This window comes from Mauremys mutica, chromosome 1, assembly GCF_020497125.1.
Source record: "Mauremys mutica isolate MM-2020 ecotype Southern chromosome 1, ASM2049712v1, whole genome shotgun sequence".
Classification (NCBI taxonomy): domain Eukaryota; kingdom Metazoa; phylum Chordata; order Testudines; family Geoemydidae; genus Mauremys; species Mauremys mutica.
In genome coordinates, this window is record NC_059072.1 from 66,492,739 (window position 1) to 66,515,758 (window position 23,020).

A 23,020-nucleotide genomic window follows, 5' to 3' on the forward strand; every position below is an offset into this window, starting at 1 on the left:
ATACCCCTAATCATTTTTGTTGCCCTTTTCTGAATCTTTTCCAATTCCAATATATCTTTTTTGAGATGGGGCGACCACATCTGCACTCAGTATTCAAGGTGTGGGCATACCATGGATTTATATAGAGGCAATATGATATTTTCTGTCTTATCTATCCCTTTCTTGATGATTCCTGACATTCTGTTTGCTTTTTTGACTGCTGGTGCACATTGAGTGGATAATTTCAGAGAACTATCCACAATGACTTCAAGATCTCTTTGAGTGGTAACAGCTAATTTAGACCCCATCATTGTAATGTATATTTAGGATTGTTTTCCAAAGGATTGTTTACTTTGCATTTATCAACATTACATTTCATCTGCCATTTTGTTGCCCAGTCACCCAGTTTTTTGAGATTCTTCTGTAGCTCTTCACAGTCTGCCTGGGACTTAACTATCTTGAATAGTTTTGTATCATCTGCAAATTTTGCACCTCACTGTTTACCCCTTTTTCCAGATTGTTTATGAATATGTTAAATAGGACTGGGCCCAATACAGGTCCCTGGGGGATACCACTATTTACCTCTCTCCATTCTGAAAACTGTATCTCCTTGCTCTGGGACAGAACTGGCTAGAACTCCCAAAGCTGAAGAATTTGGCTAGGCTCTATTGGGACCTAACATCAGTACACAAAGCACCACTTTAGTTATGTGCACATATGGTCGCTTTACGAGATCTTGTCTAAGGATTGCCTTATTGCAACCACAGAAAATTATATGACAATTGTAAACGTCAGAATCATTGTCCAAAATGTTCATGCTTTAAGTGTGTCAGTGGGCCCTGAGGAGCTGAATGGAGGTGGAACAGCAGAGTTGGATCTCTCTTCCTTATCAGCGAAACAAGAAATTACTGATCTTTTCTTTATAGGGAAGGCTCCTGTAAGCATTTCCACCACTCTGTAGCAGCAAAGGGCTTGGCAAAGTTTGAATCTTCTTCGAGTATTGTCCCTTTGGCACCTTTTGACTGGAGGTTTTCAGTAACTGCCCATTTGGCTTGCGCATGCATTCCAGACATCCTCATGCCCGTACCAAGGATATATAGAGCTGCATAGGAAAAATGCCCTCTGTTCCTTCTCCACTGCCCTTATGCCTGAGACTGAACATCAAGCGTGCCTGGTTCACTTTAGGTGTAGTTTAGCTTGGTTTGTTCTTCTGTTAGTTTTCTTAAGTTTAATCTAGTTCTTATTATTTAATTTTGGGGGGTTCTGTTTGTTTTATTTTCCCCTCTCTTCTTTCCCCACTTGAGGGGTTATTTTGGAGATCAGCACTTCTGGGGTACACTAAGGTCCCTCGGCTTCAAGAACTCTCTCTCCTGCCAGGAAGTAATCCGTCAGTGACGGCTATTCTCAGGGTCTCCGCTGTTTGGGAGACATCCATACACTGACCAAGTGTAAGATCTGCACGTCTTTTAAAAGCAGAACTCATTAAGAATAGAGTGAGAAAGTTTAGATTGATTATGATGGAACAAGCCCTAAGACTGGCTTCTGATCCAGGCTCAGAGAACCCTCTTGTACTCTGGCCTCCGAGTACACTTAATCTACCTCTGTGTTCAGGTCACCAAGAGCCTCATGAAACAAGACTATGGGTGCCAACAAGAGGATGAGGAGAACTAAGTTTCCTACCTGAGAGTCCTTATCTCTTTATTTGAGGGGAAAAAAAAAACAACCCACCTTGATCACTGATTTATAATTAATGTTCCAGAGACAAAGGGAGTACCATTGATTTGCTGAGTGGCTCCAGTACCGAGAGGTCATCTAAGACATCATCTAAAAGCCCTGTCCAGTAGTGACACCTCCCTTGACATCAGGTGCTCATGACCATTCCAGGAGACATTGTACTTCGAAGCAGTCAGTGCCATTATACTCCTGCATACCTCCTGTGAGACCTTATACCAGTGTCCCAGTCTACTTCATTGGTATCATCTGAGTCAACTAGATGTATTCTTTCCAAGTGTTCCATGTCCTCAGTACCAGCACATTCTAGACGAGTACCTATCCTGGTACTGATGACAGTTTCTGCAGAATCCTATTCAACTTCTACTCATATTCCATTGATACTACAGGAATTCAGCTATTCAAGGGATCTTTTTGTCTCAGACAAGCTGGTCTCCACTACTTATTGGTACCATACAATTGCCTGTACTTAGATCTTCTGGGTCACCAGCACCACATCTTTTGGCCAGATATCCTACCTCTCTGATACCTACTGTTCAGGATGAGCAGTTATCACTGCCACTGGATTATGTTGAGGATGAGTCCAATTCCCAGATTTCTGTCCAAGGATCCCCTCTTTACTTCACAAGACATTTACTCTTCTAGCACCTACACTGAGGGGGAGAGAAATAGAGGTTTGGGGGTGGGGAAATGACCTTAACCCCCATTCCATTGGTGCGGCAGATGGATGCCTCCTCCCATGCCCTATGGGCCTCTCAGTGGCAACATCAAGATTCCTCAGAGGACTGATGAGTCTTTTATTTCCCTCAGATTAAACCCCAATATGGGACTTGAACTTCGTTCTTAATTCTTAATTTTGTTTTACAAAACATCTCTGAGCCATTAACCACTTGTTTTTTACTTCACCTCTCCATGAAAATGGCTTTTTTTGGTGGCCCTCACTTCTGCTCAAAGGGTTGGAAAACTGGGATATTTAATGGCAGATCATCCCTTTAGTGTGTTTTTTTTAAAAAAAAAATTTGTTATGGCCACACCCTAAATTTATGCCTAAAGTATCTTCTGAATTTCAAATTAACCAGGTCACTTATCTCCCAGTTTCCACCCCCAAATTACATCAAACCAGGGATGTCTTCCATACCTTGGAAGTCAGAAGGGCATTAGCCTTCCATCTGGACGAAACTAAACCATTTAGAAAGTCTCCCAGATGTTTCAGTTGCAGACAGATCCAAAGGACCTAGAGTCTCCTCCCAAAGACTCTGAAGGTGGATCTCTAGGGGTATTATTTCATGTTATGAGTCTGTCAAATCCAACCTCTTTCCAGCGTGCTACCCCATTGTACAGGGCATATACCTACTTCTGTGGCATTACTGAAACCTGTTATGAAATCAGCAAGACTGCAACCTGGACCTCTCTACATGCTTTGGTTCATGCCTATAGATAAGATGTGTGGGTTGGTAGTGCAGTTTTGTCTTCAGTATTAGACTTGGCTCTGAAGCTCCCTCCTCTGGGTGAGGATACTACTTGGGAGTCATCTGAAATAGAGAACTTGTTACAGGGAAACTACTCAATGAAGGAGAGGTTACTCACCTTGTGCGTAACTGGAGTTGTTTGAGATGTGTCCCTGAGGGTGCTCTGCTACAGGCCCTCCTTTCCTTCTGTTTCAGAGCTTCCTTTCGTGGAACTTTGTGGTAGAGAAGGAACTGAGGGCAGTTTGTCTGTGCAGCTTTCTGTATCCCCAATACAGGGCACAAGGATGTCTGGAGAACATACATAGGCCACATGGGCACTGCTCCTAAACATCTCCGGTCAAAGGCTCATGGGGCTATGTGCACCTCAAGTGGAGCACCCATAGGGACACATACCTTGAAGAACTCCAGCCACTGCATAGTTATCTCTCCTTTTCCAGTATCCCCATATTAGTCAAGACACGGTGGTTTTTGACTTTATAAATATCTTAGATGAGCTTTTTCAGGCTCAGAGTGTGGCTTTGGATGAATGCTCAGAACTCCTGTGACGTTGTTCCATCCCAAATTGAGCTCTCCTCTGACACTTTTGTTTTTGACAGGATGTAGTTCTGAGGGCCTGATATGTATAGCTGAACAAATGGCTTGAATTCTGGCTTTTTGGAAGACCTTTTATCTCACAGATGTTGTGGTCAGGGATGTCTGCATCATGGCTTGCAGTCAGCGTCCATCTCTCATGTCTACAGAACATATTTCATAGTAGGGGAGCCCAAACTCTCCTAACCCTGTGAGTTTTGTTTCTCAGGATATCTTTATCCGGTATATTTGTGGATAATTCTTGCTTATTAAGCGCTCATCCTCAAATCCCTCTGCATTGATGCTTCTTGGTTAGTAGGAGGTGACTCATCCTCTCTTTTTAAAGAAAAAAAGAGCTGCTTTGCATCTTGCCTGAGGTACATGTTAATCACTGCCTGATGCAGTGCCCTTTGTTTTATTTTGAAACATCACATCCCTTAAACTACTTACTCACCAAGAGTGAGAATCCCATAATGATGGTATCTTTAAAGAGAAAATTCTTTCTATATCTTTGAAGACATCTCACATGATTCCCACTCACCTATGCATCTTTTAGAGTCTGTGAGTTCTGCCTATGAAGAGGTGTGCTCTGCCTTGTGGTGATAGTGTGTTTGTGTGTATTTATATACAAAAATAACATTGTCTGCTGGAGGTGTTTTTTATATGCACTCACCCTTTATCCCTGCAGAGTTAATGATATGTTGGTATTGATCATGTTCCAGCCTTTCACACACCAAAAAAAAAAAAAAAAGGGTGGGGCAATTGGCAGTTAAGTTGCACCTTTCGCGCTGCAGGGTTGGAATATTTCTTCTGCTGTTTTGGGGATGGGGTGAAGCCCTCCAAAACTCTGTTTTTGGGAGTTCTGGCCAATCTCAGGCTGGAGGCTTGAGATCTAACAGTGATGATGATGCTTTAAGAAAGTAGAATTATAGGCAAGTAATTTTCTTTTCCTTAAGGAGACAGCTTCTTGTCACTATTGGCAAGAATTGATAAGAACTAAGTTCTGTCAGAGGGGTATGGTTCATCCTCCATCTAGATCTAAAAATGTAAACTTCTTGTTTCAGTGTTGCCTATACATTCACTTCAGATGGTAAACTGGAGCTGTAAAACTGTGAATTTGAAAAGTGGTGGTATGAAGTTCTCAAAAGTTCTCTTGTGACTAGTGACATTACAGGAATATCTCTCTTGTGACAATCTTATATAGTTAACTGGAAAATTGCATTAAAATTTGGCAGTGTGTGAAGAAAAACTGAAATTGTCCAGAAAATCCATTGGCTTAGCAATTTTTCTGATGAAATACTTGTAACCAATGAAACTAACTTATTTTCCCATTGTATATTTAGCTTGGCCTTTGTTGCAAACTCGTTTACTTTATTCAATCATCGCTGTCATTCTGTATCATATAAGTATACTGACAAACAATGCAATGCAATTACAAAAAATTAATTTTTCAATAGTATTTATATCTAATATTTATTCCTGTAGACTGTTTTCTTGTTTATGCATGCAAACAATACAGCTTAAGAAGGCTGAACTTAAGAAAATGAATGTTGATGCCAGTTCCACTTTGTTACTCAGTGGAAGTTGCTTTTCATATTTTCTTGAGGGGATTAAAATTTTTGGCACATGGTTTGTCAATTAAATATAGAGGAGATCCAATTTAGATATTTTTTTAGGCACATATCTGGCCCTGTGAGCATTTGGGATTTGTTAAATATATTTATTTTGATAGTGCGCAAAATGTACAGTGCACGTTCCAAAGACAAAAGAAAGCAGCTGAATGATACATAACGGGTCACTTTGAATATCTTTTTAATGCATTTTTTCTTAAATTGAATTAGCTCCTGGGTTCAGTGCACAAAGTTTACCTAATGGGTATCCAAGATATCCCTCCTTTGGAGATGCTTCATCACATCCTTCCAGCAGACATCCCTCTGTAGGAAGTGCACGGCTTCCTTCAGTAGGTGAAGAGTCAACACATCCATTGCTTGTAGCAGAGGAACAAGTAAGCATAGTCTTTATTTTCACATATTTTGGGTTCAGTATTAATTCTGCTGTTCTTGTACTGATCCTTTAGATTTGTATTTGCACTTATTTTCCTAGCTCTGTTTCCATGATGGAAAAACATGGTTTTTTTTCTGATCTTGGCTGTGCGTATCTGCATAGTATGTTGTATTGCTATAGAATGTTTGCGTGTGGTACCATTTTAGGATGATAATTAAAGCTAAGGTTTTGTCATGGGTATTTTTAGTAAAAGTCAGGGGCAGATCACTGACAATAAAGAAAAATTCATGGAAGCCTGTGACCTGTCCCTGACTCTTACTAAAAATATCCATGATAAAATGGGAAGGAACCGGGCAGCTGCAGGGTGGCTGGGAGTTCTGGGGTCCCAGCACTCCCAGGGGCTCAGAGCTCCAGGGTCCCCTTGCCACCAGCGGCATAGGGAAACTGGAAGAATCTCCCCTCCCCAGCCGCAGGGAGCCGCGGGGGTCCCCCTGCCCCCTCCCCAGCTGCAGGGAGCTGCAGGGGTCCTCCTGCCCTGCCGCAGCTGGGAGCTGCAGGGTACCCCCGCTGCCCATGGTGTCTGAGAGCTTGGGGGGCCCACCACCTAAAGGTTGTTGGGGGTACCTCACAGCTTTCTGCCACCAGGGCTGAAGTCACAGGGGTCTTTGGAAGTCACGGATTCAGAGCTCAGACATAGGGTAGAATTGAGCTTATTATTAAATTTAATAGTAGAAAAAGATTCTCATCGGCTAGTCTGGGCACTTTTGACATTATTTAAAACAAAACTGCAAAAATGAGATGAGACTCAACCCTCTGGCAAAGCTCCATGCTCAACACAACCCAATAGGCTGGACTTTTACCACAAAACTCTGTCCCCCGAAAACAGTATCCTTCACTCTTCAGACAGTCAAGCAAAAAGATTACAAGTCTTTGAAGGGAGGGAAGGGAAGGAGTAAGGAGATAAGAAAAAGTGCAACTAATGTTTGAATTTGTCCTCTACAGGTGCACACCTATGTCAACACTACTGGTGTACAAGAGGAAAAAAAAAATAGATCAAGTGTGCATGTACCGCTGGAATTAAGGCTTTCTACTGCTGAAACAAGCAAGACAACAGAAGATCAAAATTGCACTGATGACCGAGATGCTCAGGTTGTTCTGGAGCCTGAAGGAGTCAAATTTGTTTTAGGACCAACACCTGTTCAAAGACAATTAATGGAAAGAGAGCAACTGGAGCAACTTGGGAGAGACCAAGTTAGTGGCAGCAGTACAAACACCTCTGAATGGGACACTGGGTACGACAGTGATGAACGTAAAGAAACACCTTCTGGTAATAAACTAGTGTATGAAAATCTAAATAGGTTATCAATCCCTAGTGCCTCAGGAGTCAGGAGAGGTCGTCTGACATCAACAAGTACCTCAGATACCCAGAATATTAACAACTCTGCTCAAAGGAGAACTGCATTGTTAAACTATGAAAACTTGCCATCTTTGCCTCCTGTTTGGGAAGCCCGCAAGCTAAGTAGAGATGAAGATGACAATTTAGGACCAAAGACCCCATCTCTGAATGGCTACCACAATAACCTAGATCCAATGCATAATTACGTAAATACAGAGAATGTAACTGTGCCAGCAAGTGCTCATAAAGTAGAATTTACACGACGTCGGGACTGTACACCAACAGTCTTTAACTTTGATATTAGACGTCCAAGTTTAGAACACAGGCAGCTCAATTATATACAGGTTGACTTGGAAGGTGGCAGTGACTCCGACAACCCTCAAACTCCAAAAACTCCTACCACTCCACTTCCACAAACTCCAACCAGGCGCACAGAGCTGTATGCTGTGATAGACATTGAAAGAACTGCTGCTATGTCAAGTTTGCAGAAAGCACTGCCACGAGATGATGGTACGTCTAGAAAAACTAGACATAACAGTACTGACCTGCCTATGTGAGCCCAGGAAACGTTAAATCATTTGCACCTTTTGTGAAGTTTATAAAATTGAAGATGCAAATCCTTCATTTGCATTTTTTAACACTAATGCCTTTTATAGAGTAATAGACTTTTTTTCTGAATACTTCATGTGCTTGTCTAACAAAAGGGAAATAATGTAGAGCAGGTACTCATTAAATGACACCATTTTATTCTACAGTAATAGTAATTGCTGTGTAGAAGCATTGCCACTTTTCACAGTGCCTCTTTACTTGGTTAGAGTTGGAGTGACTGCCAGTTCTGAAGTTATCAATATTCTGGCCATGTGCCTATAGTCATTAATGGCATTTATAACATTTTATAAAGCCTCTTGATGTGCATTACTAGCTGATAGCCCTAATCTTGCAAGGTTGATATTTGTACCTTCACTCTCTTCATTCATGTGGCCTCCTCCAAAATGAGAGGTGTGAGTAATTCATTATTCAATCAGTTTGACTTACATGATATAGTTTGGCTCATGTGAAGGGATATAAACACCACGCTTCCTCGTATATATGTCAGTTCATTTTTTGAAGTCATTTGGACAAGCTTCAGATTCTTGAAGGTTTTTTTAATTTCTGTAGCATTGAGGAGTTACATCAAGTTCACTTGGTCAGAGCTGGAGTTGGGTCTGAAATAAGCCATAAGTCATTTCCCCTAGAAAAGATTTCCAAGTGATAGTACCTGAACAGTTTTACAGAATTCTAATCTGAGTTTTCTGAAGGAATTCACAGGTTGGTTGTATCTGTGATTTTAAGGTGTTCTTTAATTTCACAGTTCTGCTTACCTTTCCATCTTCATATGTGCGATGTCTTCTTTGATCTATTCTGTAATGTCTGTAGGTTAAGAACAGTCAAGTTTTTGTGCATAACTTTAATTATTGTTTAGGATTTTTATGTGTGTTGCTCCTATTCAGTCTGCACATTGTCAAAGAAAAATCTCTTGAAGATCCAGTGGGAACTTTTTTACTTAATAGGGTTGCCTTTGTCCAGTGTTTTATTGTTTTACTTTTTGTGTCTGACAGAAACATCCCAAAAGTGTTAGTGTCCAGCAGCATACAGCATTGCACAAGTGGAAAGCTATATTATGTATTTTTGTCTTCCTCTGAAGCATCAAATATAGGTCACCATGGGCGGCAAGGTATTGCATTTGGTAGTTCAGTGTGACAAATCTTAAAAATACAGTGTGGATCTGTAGATGATGTACTTGGATTTAGAGAGAATTAGTTACTTACCTTCAAAAAATTCTCTACATATTGTAATATCTATGGGCATACATATTTTCCCTTTGCAGCTAGTTAACTCAGTTACTCTAATGGCTTAACTGCTGATTGATGTTATGGTACATCCAGGTAGAATGCATCTGCTGAACATGCCAGGTATGCCCTTGACAGTCCCTTGTTCTATATTGAATATTAATAGAATTGATATCAGTACAACAGGTGCAGTGCAGGACCAGAAAGAAAACAGATTAAGCTTGAGCCTGTGGTTTCAAAGGAACTGACCGTTATGTGAACTGGTGTAATGTATAATAATTCTTGAGCTGTGGGCAAGAAAAATCACATGCAAGAAACCGGAGTGGGGGGAGAGAGAGACTCAAAAAATGCTTAGGGTCCTCATATAATATTTAAATTGAGTTTTCGTTTAAAACATAACACTATTTCCAGTCCTTTGAATTGTGTGGAGTGTGTTCCTGTTTTCCTATTAAATTTTCCTTTTGTCTTCAGCCAGATAAATAGTAGGAAGAGTGATAGCTGAAATACATTTTTCCTATTCACACCAGTGAGATAATGGCAGCCTCATTTATATAGGTCAGGCCTTTTTATCCTGAAGGATTTCCAGTGTTCTTTACAAATTTTATAATACTGAAATGCATCCAGGCGCACAATCGGTACATTTCACAGTAGTAAGGGAACAGGCATCTTAGTTGAGACAATTGTAAGAAAACTTCACTGAAAATTTTTCCATAATCATTTCACTATTAGTCTGTGCACTTGTATACTTTCTTTTGTGATTTAGGTGCTCGAAAAGTTGAGGGACTAGTAGCATTCACTAGAATCAGAGGTAGTGCAAATGCATGGTGCTATAAGTGTCCCTTGCTCTGCCCTGACATTGCACCTCTGTCGTGATTTGCAACACATCATGCATATACTAATCCTGGGTCTGTCTTGAAGCGTTATTACCAATTGTTGCAAACTGTGTGGTGGATGTGTGAAGGTGGGATAGGAACTAGAATCAGACCAACAAACTCTCGCTAATTTGTAAACTAAGACAAGATTTCATTATACATTTCAAGCAGTTAAAAGGCTAGAACACTTAACTCACCAGCTATCTTATCTAGAGACTTATATGGCCCTCATCACCATAATATCAGAGTGTCTCAGTCATTAATGTATTTTATCCTCAAACACCCTGTAGAGTAAGGAAGTACTGTCCCCAGTTTATGGGTGCGGGAACTGAGGTCCAAGTAAACTATACATGACTTGCTGAAGGTCACATAGAAAGTCTGTGGTTGAGCCAGGAAATCAATCCAGCGCTCCTGAGTTTTAGTCCAGTGCCCTATCCACTAGATCATCCTTCCTATCCAACACCTACCATGGACCATTTAGAATAACGTTGTTGCCAACTCTTGCAATTTTATGAGTGTTGTAATATTTAGTGTTTTTCTTAAAGCCGTTGATCCTGGAGTCATGTGAATACTGCAAAATCTCACTTTTTTTTCTCTCCCCTTCCCTCCCTGCCCAAATAAAGCTAAATTTCTTGCCCTTGGGGAGAAAAGATTGAAAATGTGATCCCTAAAGGATCAAAAACCAGCAGGCATCTAAAAAGAAGCCAAATCCAATCTTGTGATTTTTTTTTCCTGATTCATGATTTTTGAATGCTTGGTGCTGGTAATACTTTTAATATGACAAATGCAAAATACATCATGCTGCACCTAAAGGGGAGCATATCTTTAGCAAACAGAGTGCATTTTAGCAGTGATGGTAAGCATGGTGGTTAAGTTCAGGCTGATCCCTTCCCCCACATATTTTCCAAGAATGTCGCTAAACATCTTCCATTTCCCTAAGCAGGTAATAAATATATGGAGATAGATATATCTCATAGAACTGGAAGGGACCCTGAAAGGTCATTGAATCCAGCCCCCTGCCTTCACTAGCAGGGCCAAGTATTGATTTTGCCCCCATCCATAAGTGGCCCCCATCCATAAGTGATCCCCTCAAGGATTGAGCACACAACTCTGGGTTTAGCAGGCCAGTGCTCAAACCACTGAGCTATCCCTCCTCCCTTAAATATATAGAGGTTTTTGGTTTTTTTTAAAAAGGCTAGAATCATAGACTGTCAGGGTTGGAAGGGACCTCAGGAGGTCATCTAATCCAACCCCCTGCTCAGAGCAGGACCAATCCCCAGACAGATTTTTGCCCCAGATTCCTAAATGGCCCCCTCAAGGATTGAACTCACAACTCTAGGTTTAGCAGGCCAATGTGCAAACCACTGAGCTATCCCTCCCCTTGATTAAGTAGGAAAGAGATAGAAACTACTCAGTTCATCTATGGTATTGTTTTTATTTAATATTCCCATTAAGTAGTTGCACTTTACCCTTAGAGACTTGGTTGTATCTTAGTCTCTTTAGAGTTGTGATGTTAGATTCACTATCTGCAGATCTGGGATTCAGTTTTTAGCTGAAATTTCTAAATTGTATTTTTAAGCATATTTATTTTGGACCCACAGGTGTACAGAGCAAGATGCAACAAATATATAACAGTTTATTGGAAAATAACTGGCCTAATATGTGAAGATTACCTAACCAATGCCCACAAAAAGTGGCAAAATTTCTTTTAATTCTGTTATTTATCCACAGTGTGCAGCTGGCCCCTGCCTTTCAGGCACATGACATTTTCCACACTACTAATCCTCCAATGTGTAAAGCCTTTAAGCTAGAAATCGCTCCACCCGATGCCATGACTAGTAAAAGGTGCGGTGTGTTCATATATTATACTACTTTTCAAGTAACTGCTCTAACCAATTCTTATTTGCAGTATATAAAATATTAGGAGGCACTGTCCAAGACTCCACTGTTAATGTTGCATTGAAAATGCAGTTAAAGTGGGAATTTAATCCTTTGGCTACACAAGGAAAAAGAAGTATTTCCTTCCCAAATTGATACTGCATACTTAAGAGGTCCAGAATTATATTTTGTGAAAGTTTTTTTTTTTCCAGTGATTCTATCAAATACATTTAAAAATGACCAAGTCTGAAATTTTTGATTGGCTTTATAACGTTCTTTTGGTTTCTCCTCAGTTAAGTGTATAAATTAAAAAATAAATAAAACGTACTCATGTACTGATAATGTATTGAGTATATGGCAGGTGTTGAATATAACAAGTTACACAATAAGTCCCTAATCTTGCTCTCATTTACATCAATAACAAAACTATTATCTTCAGTGGTGCAGTATCAGGCCCCCAAGTATTTATCTTTACATTTTGGACTTAACTACTTAAATGCTGAGGTATTTGACTGTCAGTGTGTTCAAATCTCTGACACAGAAAGCATTTTATTGCAACATAGAATGCAGTTAGTCTGGGCCACAGCTATGATATACAGGGCCCAGATCAAGATTTCAAAGCAGGGCCACTCTGTGGCCCAGCTCCCTGCAACAGCCGCATGAGCAGCTACCCCAATATTGTTCCTTGGAGCCTCATTTCCTCCTGTTCAAGAGCTAGTCTCATCCTCCCTTGTGTTTGATAATCCATCACCTTTCACCCAGTCAGGCTTTCATATTCACTCAAAGCCCAGACAGGCACTGAAAGAAATGGAGGCATCTACACGCAAGTCATTTAACTTAAGGTAAATTAAATAGTACTTTCATGGGCATGACAACCTGAAAGTGTTACCTAAGTGTAAGAGAGACAAAGACAGATCTCCTTGTGTAAATCAACAATTGGTTTCAGTGGAGTTATGCCAACCTACGCCCACTGAAAAATCCAGCCCAGAATATTCATGTTGGTGTCTGGGGTAGATCCATTTCGCCCAGGATGAGGCAGTATCAGTAGAGGACAGATTGCCTTTGCTGTCTTTCACTTCAATTAAGAGTAGGGCTGTCAAGCAATTTAAAAAGTAATCACAATTAATTGTACAATTAAAAAAATTAATCGCAATTAAAGAATAAGAGAATATAATGTATTTAAATATTTTTGGATGTTTTCTACATTTTCAAATGTATTATTTCAATTACAACACAGAATACAAAGTGTACAGTGCTAACTTTATATTTACTTATTACAAATATTTGTGCTGTAAAAACACAAGAAATAGTATTTTTAAATTTGCCTCATAAAAGTACTGTAATACAATCTCTTTATCATGAAAGTTGAACTTACAAATGTAGTATAAAAAATAACTGCATTCAAAAATAAAACAGTGTAAAACTTTAGAGCCTACAAGTCCACTCAGTCCTACTTCTTGTTCACCCAGTCACTCAGGCAAACAAGTTTGTTTACATTTGCAGGAGATAATGCTGCCCGCTTCTTTTTCACGTCACCTGAAAATGAGAACAGGCGTTCGCATGGCACTGTTGTAGCCGGTGTCGCAAGATATTTATGTGCCAGATGCACTAAAGATTCATATGTCCCTTCATGCTTCAATGACCATTCCAGAGGACATGCATCCATGCTGATAACGAGTTCTGCTTGATAATGATCCAAAGCAGTGCATACTGATGCATGTTCATTTTCATCATCTGAGTCAGAGGCCACCAGCAGAAGGTTGATTTTCTTTTTTGGTGGTTCAGGTTCTGTAGTTTCCACATTGGAGTGTTGCTCTTTTAAGACATGCTGCACACCTCATCACCTTCAGATTCTTAAACCTTGGGTCAAGAGCTGTAGCTATCTTTAGAAATCTCACATTGGTACCTTCTTTGCATTTTGTCAAATCAGCAGTGCAAGTGTTCTTAAAACTAACGTGCTGGGTCATAATCCGAGACTGCTATAACGTGAAATATATGGTGGAATGTGGGTAAAGCAGAGCAGGGGACATACTATTCTCCCCCAAGGAGTTCAGTCACAAATTTAATTTAATGCATTATTTTTTTAACAAGCATCAGCATGGAAGCATGTCCTGTGGAATGGTGGCCGAAGCATGAAGGGGCATACGAATTTTTAGCATATCTGGCATGTAAATACCTTGCAATGCTGGCTACAAAAGTGCCATACAAACGCCTGTTCTCACTTTCATGTGACATTGTAAATAAGAAGGGGGCAACATTATCTCCTGTAAATGTAAACAAACTTGTTTGTCTAAGCTGAACAAGAAGTAGGACTGAGTGGACTTGTAGGCTCTGAAGTTTTACATTGTTTTGTTTTTGAGTGCAGCTATGTAACAAAAAAAAATCTACATTTTGTAAGTTGCACTTTCACCATAAAGAGATTTCATTATGGTACTTGTATGAGGTGAACTGAAAAATACTGTTTCTTTTGTTTATAATTTTTACAGTGCAAATATTTGTAATAAAAATAATATAAAGTGAGCACTGTACACGTTGTAGTCTGTGTTTTAATTGGAATCAATATATTTGAAAATGTAGAAAAACATCCACAAATATTTAATAAATTTCAGTTGTTTAACAGTGCTATTAAAACTGCAATTAATCGTGATTAATTTTTTTGAGTTAATCGTGTGAGTTAACTGCAATTAATCGAGAGCCTCAATTAAGAGAGAACAAGTTTTCATTGAATTATTACTACATAGTGTGTGATGTTGCATCCCTGATGTGGAGCTCTGTTTCTTAACAGAACTGCCTGCTTCATATAAGGTGGAATCTGTAGTAGAACTCACTATCTGCACTGTACTGTGTTATTTATGGCAGCAAATAAAGATGAATTTGAGGAAACATACTGTAGAAACTGATAGTGGATCTAATTGGTTTCTTAGAGGAAAATTTATTTTCTCTCAGCTGTCACTAGAAGAGGCTAAGACAAGTTTTGAGCCTGCATGTTGGCTGATAGAAATTGGTTTTGGCATTTAAATGTAGGTTTTTTCCATGAATAGCAATTCAGGCATTCAAATTTGACAGTATTTATTTCATTAAAATATTTAATCAAGCTCATGTAAGATGTGTTCATGTTGAATTCTTCATTTACATTCTCAAAAACAAACAAAAAGCCATGGGGAAATTCCAGCACAAAAACTGCGTTAACGTGGAGCTAAGGCTGCTGATGTCCATTCCTAAATAGTACTCATTAAAAAGATAGGAAATCTTGAGTTAAGGTTCTTTTACAATCTTTAGAAATTATTTTCTCTTTTAGGCAACACACACATAAGATGAATAGGAAATTAAAATTTACATAGCAGACTTAACTCTGACCATGTATATGTTAATGTTTCTTGTAATTGTGCTTTAAATATGACTTCAAACATTTGTCAGATGTATTATTAGGATATTTCCTAACATTGTTTAGTCCAGTTTAACGCAGTATTTTGTGTGGAAATATGTAGGTATATAGGTGGAAATATTTCTGAGATATCTTTAAGTCATGAAACAAGTATTGGACACTTTTATATTTTTTATATATTTACAAAGGGCATTTAAAAATTTTCTTGCAGTTTTAGTAATTATCTAGTGTGATAAGACACACATTGTGACAAAGTTTTCTGATATATCCATTACCTTGGTGTATTTCTATTTAATGTAGCAAATATGTATATATACAAATGAGATGATGTAAAAATATAATTAAGAATTAGGTTGTATGCTCTTTGGGGCAGGGACTAAGTCTTCCTTTGTGTTTTGTAAAGAGCCTAGCACAATGGGACCCCAGTGCTGACTGGTGTCTGAGAATTACAGTGATAAAAAATAAGAGGAGATGATGATGATATAGGGCCAGAACTTCACCTTTATTTGAGAAGCATGAGTACTAAGGTGCCATGAAGCTCACCTTTCCACTCCCTGATTCTGGGGGCCACTGTGTGCCTGGCTATTTCCCAGGAACGTTCCCCCCCATCAGCTGCAAACCAGCCCAAAATCACAGCAGGTGAATGATAGAGCATAGGGGTATATGCTCCCATTCCTCTAACAACATCCTCTGTGCTGGCAGCAGAGGTGGGGGTGTGAGGTAGAAGCCTCTCTGTGGATTACTTTTGTACTGGGGTGATCTTGAGCTGGATACACTGTCTCTGGGCCCGTTGAAGCCTACAGAAAGATTTCTGTTGATTTCATTGTCTGGACCAGGTGCTACCTGATCAGATTCGGCTGGGAGTGAGTGCAAAATGGCTGCACTATACCAGAAGATCTGGCTGATCAAGCTATTCAGGAATGGCCTAAAAATACTGTAAAAATATAAATATATTTAATTACCTATACTAAAAAAAAAATCCTATTTGTGGTGGCCAGAGTTAAAATTACTATATAAATTTTCATTTTAGTCATACATACGTGGACATTGATTGAGCTGTTATATATGAAAGAGGAAATGATTCTAAAGAGTGTGAAAGAAACAGCTCAGGATTGCTTGTATTTTTAATGCTAGGAATGGACATCAGCAGCCTTGACTCCAAATTAATGCAAATTTTGGCATTGATTTGTGTAAGGGTGGATGTGTGTGTGCGCGTGTGCGCGCGCACACAAAAAATATACTACAAATTGGTACTACCTTTGAACTTTCCCTGAAGTTGCCAAATCTTTAACAAACATTCTCACTTGTAAGATATTGGTACTTAATTACTGAATGTATAGGATATGCTTCTGGTTTGAAAAGGAAAATTAGTGTTGTATGGTATCCCACAATACAGTGTGTCCCAACTGTAAACATTGCCTTTTAATGCATGTAACACCTCATTCTGTAGTTGCATCACCTAGGACTATTACTTCTGAACCATTGTCTGCATCTTAACTAAACTGCAAATTTGCAATTACAGTACAGCTGAATACAGCTCTAGCATGAAAGCTGACTGGTAGTAATAGTACAGCAGTCACCATTGTGCCACAAATGCATTTATTAAATGCAGAAATATATATTTCTATAAAGGCCAAAATCATGTTTTTATGTTCCTTTATTGTCATTACATTGTATGATATTGTAAGATTATTTTATGTTCTAATTTGCATTATAAAATGTTTTTTCCTACTTAAAGGCATAAATATAACAACTTTGTATAAAGGTAGCTTTCTAGATTTTTATTTCTTATAAAAACTCTAAATAGTGGGAGTACCATTGCCAAATTGTTTATACAATTTCTATGAACTTTGCCCTGTTTGGTTAATCTTTTACAGACATTCCATGTTTCTTTTTATGAGAAAATTGACACTTTCTGCATAGTACAGTATTTTTATGCTGTTCCAAATCAGCATATTAGAATTTTAATTTAATTTTGGTTTGCATTTTCATTACTGATAGCTTACCAAATGTTCATTTTTAAAAAATGTATTATGTAATGTTGACAACATTGTCGTCCTCCCTCATCAGTGCCAACTTCATTTTTTTTAAAATTGTAGCATGGCAATAAAAATGATTTTACATTGTAGGGAGCATGTGAATTTCTTGTTTGGGACTGGGTTCTGATTTTCATTATTCAATATTGAGTATGTTGTACCTTCAACCCAATGGAAAAGATATTTGTCCTTTTTCACCATTGTCCTTGGCGCATCCATAGCCTTATTAGCTGGCATTGTGTATTCACGTAATTTTCTGAATCTCATTTATCACAAAGATGCCTCTGTTCTATTTCTGATGTATTACTAGGATATATAATTTTTTAAGTTTGGAAATTTTCTGTGGTGGCCCTGGAAGTATCTGTGTGAATTTTTTTGAGTGGTGTTCAGGCCTTACATCTTTGTAATATATAGAAAGTTGTTGCTTTTCAGTATGGTGCCATTTAAATTGATACATACCCCATATTTCTTGAAGTAAATAATCAGTTCTATAGAAAATGAACTCAAGTCTCCTTCAAGGCAGATAGCAAAGTTAGGTCAAGAGTCATCCCCTTAATCACAAGAAGTTAATATGTCATTACTGAATTAACAGCACCAGTAAAAGTATTAAAACAGCCTTGTAAAATCACAGTGGCAAGGACTATAAATTTTAATCTGCAATAGTTCAACATACGAAACTGAACTACTGGTTCAGCAGTAAGCATGGGTCCAAGACTGTATTGATGAAGCCCCAATGATAGTCATTTATGCTCTGACTCAACCGTCCATCCATACACAGCTAAGCACTTAGCTTGTGCTTAACTCTAAGCCCTTCCTTATGTTCCACTGACTTCATAGAAATATAGGGCTGGAAAGATCTCAAGAGATCATCTAGTCCACCCCCATCCTCTGTTCTGAGGCACAATTGAGTATACCTAGATCAGCCCTGACAGATGTTTATCTAACCTGTTCTTAAAAACCTTATCGTTAGAAAGTTTTTCCTAATATCTAACTTAAATCTCCATAGCTGCAAACTAAGTCAATTACTTTTTGTTCTACCCTCAGTAGACATGGAGAACAATTGATCACCATCCTCTTTATACTAACCTTTTACATATTTGAAGACACTTGTCTCCCCTCAGTCACCTTCTCTCTAGAGCAAACGTGCCTCATTCATTTAATCTTCTCTCATAAGTCATGTTTTCTAAACCTCTTAGCATTTTTTTTGTTCTGCTCTGGACTGTCTCCAATTGTTTCACATTTTTTAAAATGTGGTACCCCAAACTCAGCTCAGTACTCCAGATGAGGCCTTGCGAGTGCTGAGTGTGGCGAAACAATTCTATCCTGTGTCCTACATATAGGGTGACCAGACATCAAGTGTGAAAAATTGGGATGGGGGTGGGGGGTAATAGGCGCCTATATAAGACAGACCCAAAAATCGTGACTGTCCCTATATAATCAGGACATCTGGTCATATGACACTCCTGTTACTACATCTCAGAATTGCATTTACCTTTTCCACAATACCATCACACTGACTCATACCAGTTGGTGATCTATTATAACTTTGGGATCCTTTTTCTGCAGTACTACTGCCTAGCCAGTTATTCCCATTTTTATTGTGCATTTGATTTTTCTTTGTTCTGCAGGTACTTTGTATTTGTCTTTATTGAATTGCACGGTTATTTTGAATTCTAATACAGTCGAACCCATTTATCTCGACCTCGGTTAATTTGCCAATCCTATTAAGTCGACGTTTTAGAAGTGGAACCGCCAAACTCCCTCTTTGTCTTATCGGTTTCTCATCGGTTATGTCGATTATTTAATCTCGCCGAACCCTAATATCTCGAGCACAGAAGAGCGCCGAATTTGCCACTAACCGAGGTCGAGATAAATGGGTTCGACTGTAACTCCGGCGGCGGCCCTGCCCGGCTCCTGCCGCATCCCTCCCCGGCCACGCGACTCCTGCCCTGGCCCCGGCTCCCCAGCCGCGCTGTTCCCCAGACGCCCGGCTCCCCGCGTCCCTGGCCGCCCGGCTCCCCACGTCCCCGGCCGCCCGCTCCCCGGCTCCCCAGCCCCGCGTCCCCAACCCCGCGGTTCCCTGCGTACCCGTCCGCCCGGCCCCGCTTCCCCGGTCCCCGCTTCGCTGCCCGCCCGTCCGCCTGGCCCCGCTTCGCCGGTCCCCGCTTCGCCGGTCCCCGCTTCGCCTGCCGCCCGCCCGGCCCCGGTCCCCGCTTCGCCTGCCGCCCGGCCCCGCTTACCCGGTCCCGCTTCTTTGGCTGCCCGGCTCCGGGTCCCCATCCACGGCCGCCCGGCCCCGCTTCGCCAGATCCAGCCACGTGCAGGCACCGCAGTAAGGGGGCAGGGAGGGGGTGTTGGAGAGAGGGCAGGGGAGTTCAGGGGTGGGGGGTGGATAGGGGTTTATCTCGATCATCGGTTATCTCGACGCTTTTTGGCAAACCCCTAGGCCGGCGACATAACAGGGTTCAACTGTACTTTGAAGGAAAGTATTTGCAACCTCTCCTTGCTTGGTGTCATCCACAGATTTTATAAGCGTACTCTCCACTCCATCATCCAATTCATTAAAAATATTGAATAGTACCGGACCAAGACAGATCCCTGTGAGATACGCTCCTCCCAATGTGACAGCAACCCATTAATAACTATTCTTTGAGTACTGTTTTTCAACCAGTTTTGCGTCTACCTTTTAGTAATTTCATCTAGACCACAATTCCCTAGTTTGCTTATGAGACTGTCACAGGGGACTGTGTCATGTCATCATCTTGATTTTTAGTAAGGCTTTTATCTACCACTTCACCCCTGTCCACTAGGCCAATAACCCTGTCAGTGACGGAAATTAGGTTGGTTTGGTATGATTTTTTTGTTGATAAATCTATGTTGGTCATTCCTTATAGCCCTATTCTCTAAGTGTTTACAAATTGATTAATAAGTTGTTCCAATATCTTTCCAGGTATCAAAATAAGACTGACTAATCTATAATTCCCTGAGTCCTTTTTCTTTGCCTTTTTAAATATAGGTACTATGTTTGCCCTCTCCAGTTCTCTGGGATCTCACCTATCCTCCCTGAGTTCTTGAAAATAATTGGTAACAGTTCTGAGATTTCTTCATTCAGTTCCTTAAGTACATTAGGATGAAGTTCATCAGGCCCTGCTGACTTGAGTACATCTAACTGATCTAAATATATAACTCTTCTTTCCCTATTCTGTCTTACATACCTCCCCCCTTGTTGTTAATATTAATTGTGTTATCTGGTCACCATTAACCTTTTTAGTGACGACTGAAGCAAAATAGGCATTAAACATGTCAGCCTTCTTGATGTCATTTACTAGCTCTCTTTCCCCGCTAAGTAGAGAACCTACACTTTCCTTAGTCTGTCTCTTGCTCCTATTGTATTTAAAGAACCTCTTCTTGCCTTTTATGTCACTTTCTAGGTGTAACTTATTTTGTGCCTAAGCCTTTCTGATTTTGTCCCTACATGCTTGTGATATTTTTTTAACTCCTCCTTAGCAATTGGTCCATGTTTCCACTTTTTGTAGGATTCTTTCTTGATGATCACGTCATTTATAGCTCCTCATAGAGCCACATTGGCCTCTTACTGTTCTTCCTCTGTGTTCTTCACGATGGGACAGATTGCAGTTGTGCCTTTCATATTGTCCCCTTGAGAAACTGCTGGCTCTCCTGAACTCCTTTATCCCTTGGATTTTCTTCCCATGGGACCTTACCTACCAATTCTCTGATGTTGTTAGTTTGCTTTTGTGAAGAATGTAAGACTGTCAAAAGCCTTACTAATGTCAAGATATCATCACATCTACTGCTTTTCTCTATTCACTAGATTGGTACCTTGTTAAAGAAGAAAATTAGATGGGTTTGGCATTTGTTCTCAATAAATCCACATTGGCTGTTACTTATCACCTTATCCTCTACGTTTGAACAAATTGATTTTGTTTAGTTCAGTATCCTTCTAGCTATTGATACTAGTCTGATTAGTCTATATTTTCCCACCTCCTCCTCCCCCACCCCCTTCCTAAAGATAGGTATGTTTGTCCTTCTGTCCTCTGGCACCTAACCCTTCCTCTGAGTTCTCAAAGATAGTGGCTAATGGTTCATTGATGCCTTTGGCCAGTTCCTTAAACACTCTAGGTCCTGCCAGCTTGAATACATCTTAACTTATTTAAATATTCTTTAACTTGTTCTTTCGCTATTTCTATCCTGTTCTTTAAACACCACAACTTCTCTTTTGATGGCTGCTGCACAATGCACACGTTTTCATTAAGCTGGCCAAAATGATGCCTCAGCTATTTTAAAAAGTGTTTAAAGTTATCAATTTAAAAATAACAAAACTGTTTTAATTAACAAGAGATTTCTTGAAACCTTATATTTTTCCAGACTACTACTCTACAGAGCCTATAAAACAGTTCTTAGAGCCTATGAAAGTTTCATAAATATTGAATTCAAACTGTGGGAGAAGGGGAAGAGGAATGATGAGCATGGGCGATTAAAGAAAGGCAGCAGTAGCTGTTTAAACACATTTTCCTTTCTACCTCATACGGCGACTAGCTATACCTAATACAGGCTTTAAAGGTAATAAAACATGAGGATGAAGTTTTAAGCAGTTGAGTATTCACAAAAATGCAGAGCCCCCCGGACCGGTGGACAGGACCCGGGCAGTGTGAGTGCTACTGAAAATCAACTCACGTGCCGCCTTCGGCATCCGTGCCATAGGTTGCCTACCCCTGCTTTAGCCTATGTACACTGCATACCTCCCTGCATTCCCAAGCACTGCCTCCTATCTCTATGCTATTTTTAGTACAGTGCCTGTCTTACTGTCTTCCCCTTCTAGACAGGCTCTGGAAACCCCTGATGCCTCCACCTGCCAGAGCCTTTCTAGCTACACCCGGCAGCGTGGATGCAGTGGCTAGCTGTCTCCAGATCCCTTACATGCCGCCACAAGTGTATACAAGGCCAAATACCCCATCCCCATTATTGTACCGCTGCCCCTCCTCCGACAATCTTTTGGGAAAGGGGTTGGGGCATGCTGCCTGGGCCAGGCTCACCCAAGACAGGGAGAAGTGGGGTGGTTGCTGCTGTGTGGGGTCTGCTGGGTTGGAGGTAGGCCCTAGCAGGGTGGGCACAATGCTATTGCATTACGGGACAGCCACCAGCTCTTAACGTGGCAGTGGGCTGTTCCCACCCTCCCCCTGGCGCCATTCTCTGGGGTCTGGCCTCAGCACGGCTCCACGCCCTGTTGCCAACTACATATAGCAAGAAGTCACCAGATAAATCCTGAAAAGTCGCTAGATATAGCAGTTTAAGCAGTCAAAAGGAGTAAAAAAAGTCACTAAACAAAATTTCCAAAGAATTTAACAGAGTTTTTACTTTTATATGAAAGCCTAGGTGAGTATAGTCACAAAATCATTCACAAGCAGCTCAATCATGTTCATAAAATCCCTTCCATGCTCATCTTGCTACATTCTGTTATACACCAAGTCAATGTCATTATGTCTTAATTGAGCATGTCCTCAGAAAGAATCTCATTCCAGGGCTTCTTGGGTTGAGATCACTATAATCTGCAGGTGAGGAAAAGAAATCAATGGAGAGGGGCAGTAGGTTTGTATAATTTTTGGTGGTGCCCAGAATGGGTCCAAGTTCCGCCCCCCCAGCAACCTGCCTAAGGCTCCGGGAGGAAGTTGGGTATGGGAGGAGTGTGGGCTCTGGGACAGAGTTTGGATGCTGGGTGCAGGCTCTGGGCTGGGGCAGGGATTTGGGGTGCAGGCTCTGGGAGGAAGTTTGGGTGCAGGAGGGGTGCAGGCTCTGGGAGGAAGTTTGGGTGCTGGGTGTGGGCTCTGGCCTAGGACAGAGCATTGCGGTGCG

The 23,020-nt window shown here is 40.5% G+C and overlaps 1 protein-coding gene across 3 annotated transcripts in view; it reads left to right on the plus strand.

Moving 5' to 3' along the window:
• The window catches only part of FRS2 (fibroblast growth factor receptor substrate 2), a 96,785-nt gene that overhangs the window by 72,526 nt on the left and 1,239 nt on the right, over window positions 1-23,020 (plus strand). For 2 of the 3 annotated variants that reach the window (XM_045002038.1, XM_045002039.1), the window contains exons 6-7: window positions 5,591-5,754; window positions 6,756-8,851. In XM_045002038.1, coding sequence (XP_044857973.1) covers window positions 5,591-5,754; window positions 6,756-7,706 — 1,115 coding nt within the window. In that variant the 3' untranslated portion in view covers window positions 7,707-8,851. Of the gene's footprint in view, window positions 1-5,590; window positions 5,755-6,755; window positions 8,852-23,020 lie in introns of those variants that run through there. The other variant, XM_045002040.1, reaches the window with a different exon arrangement.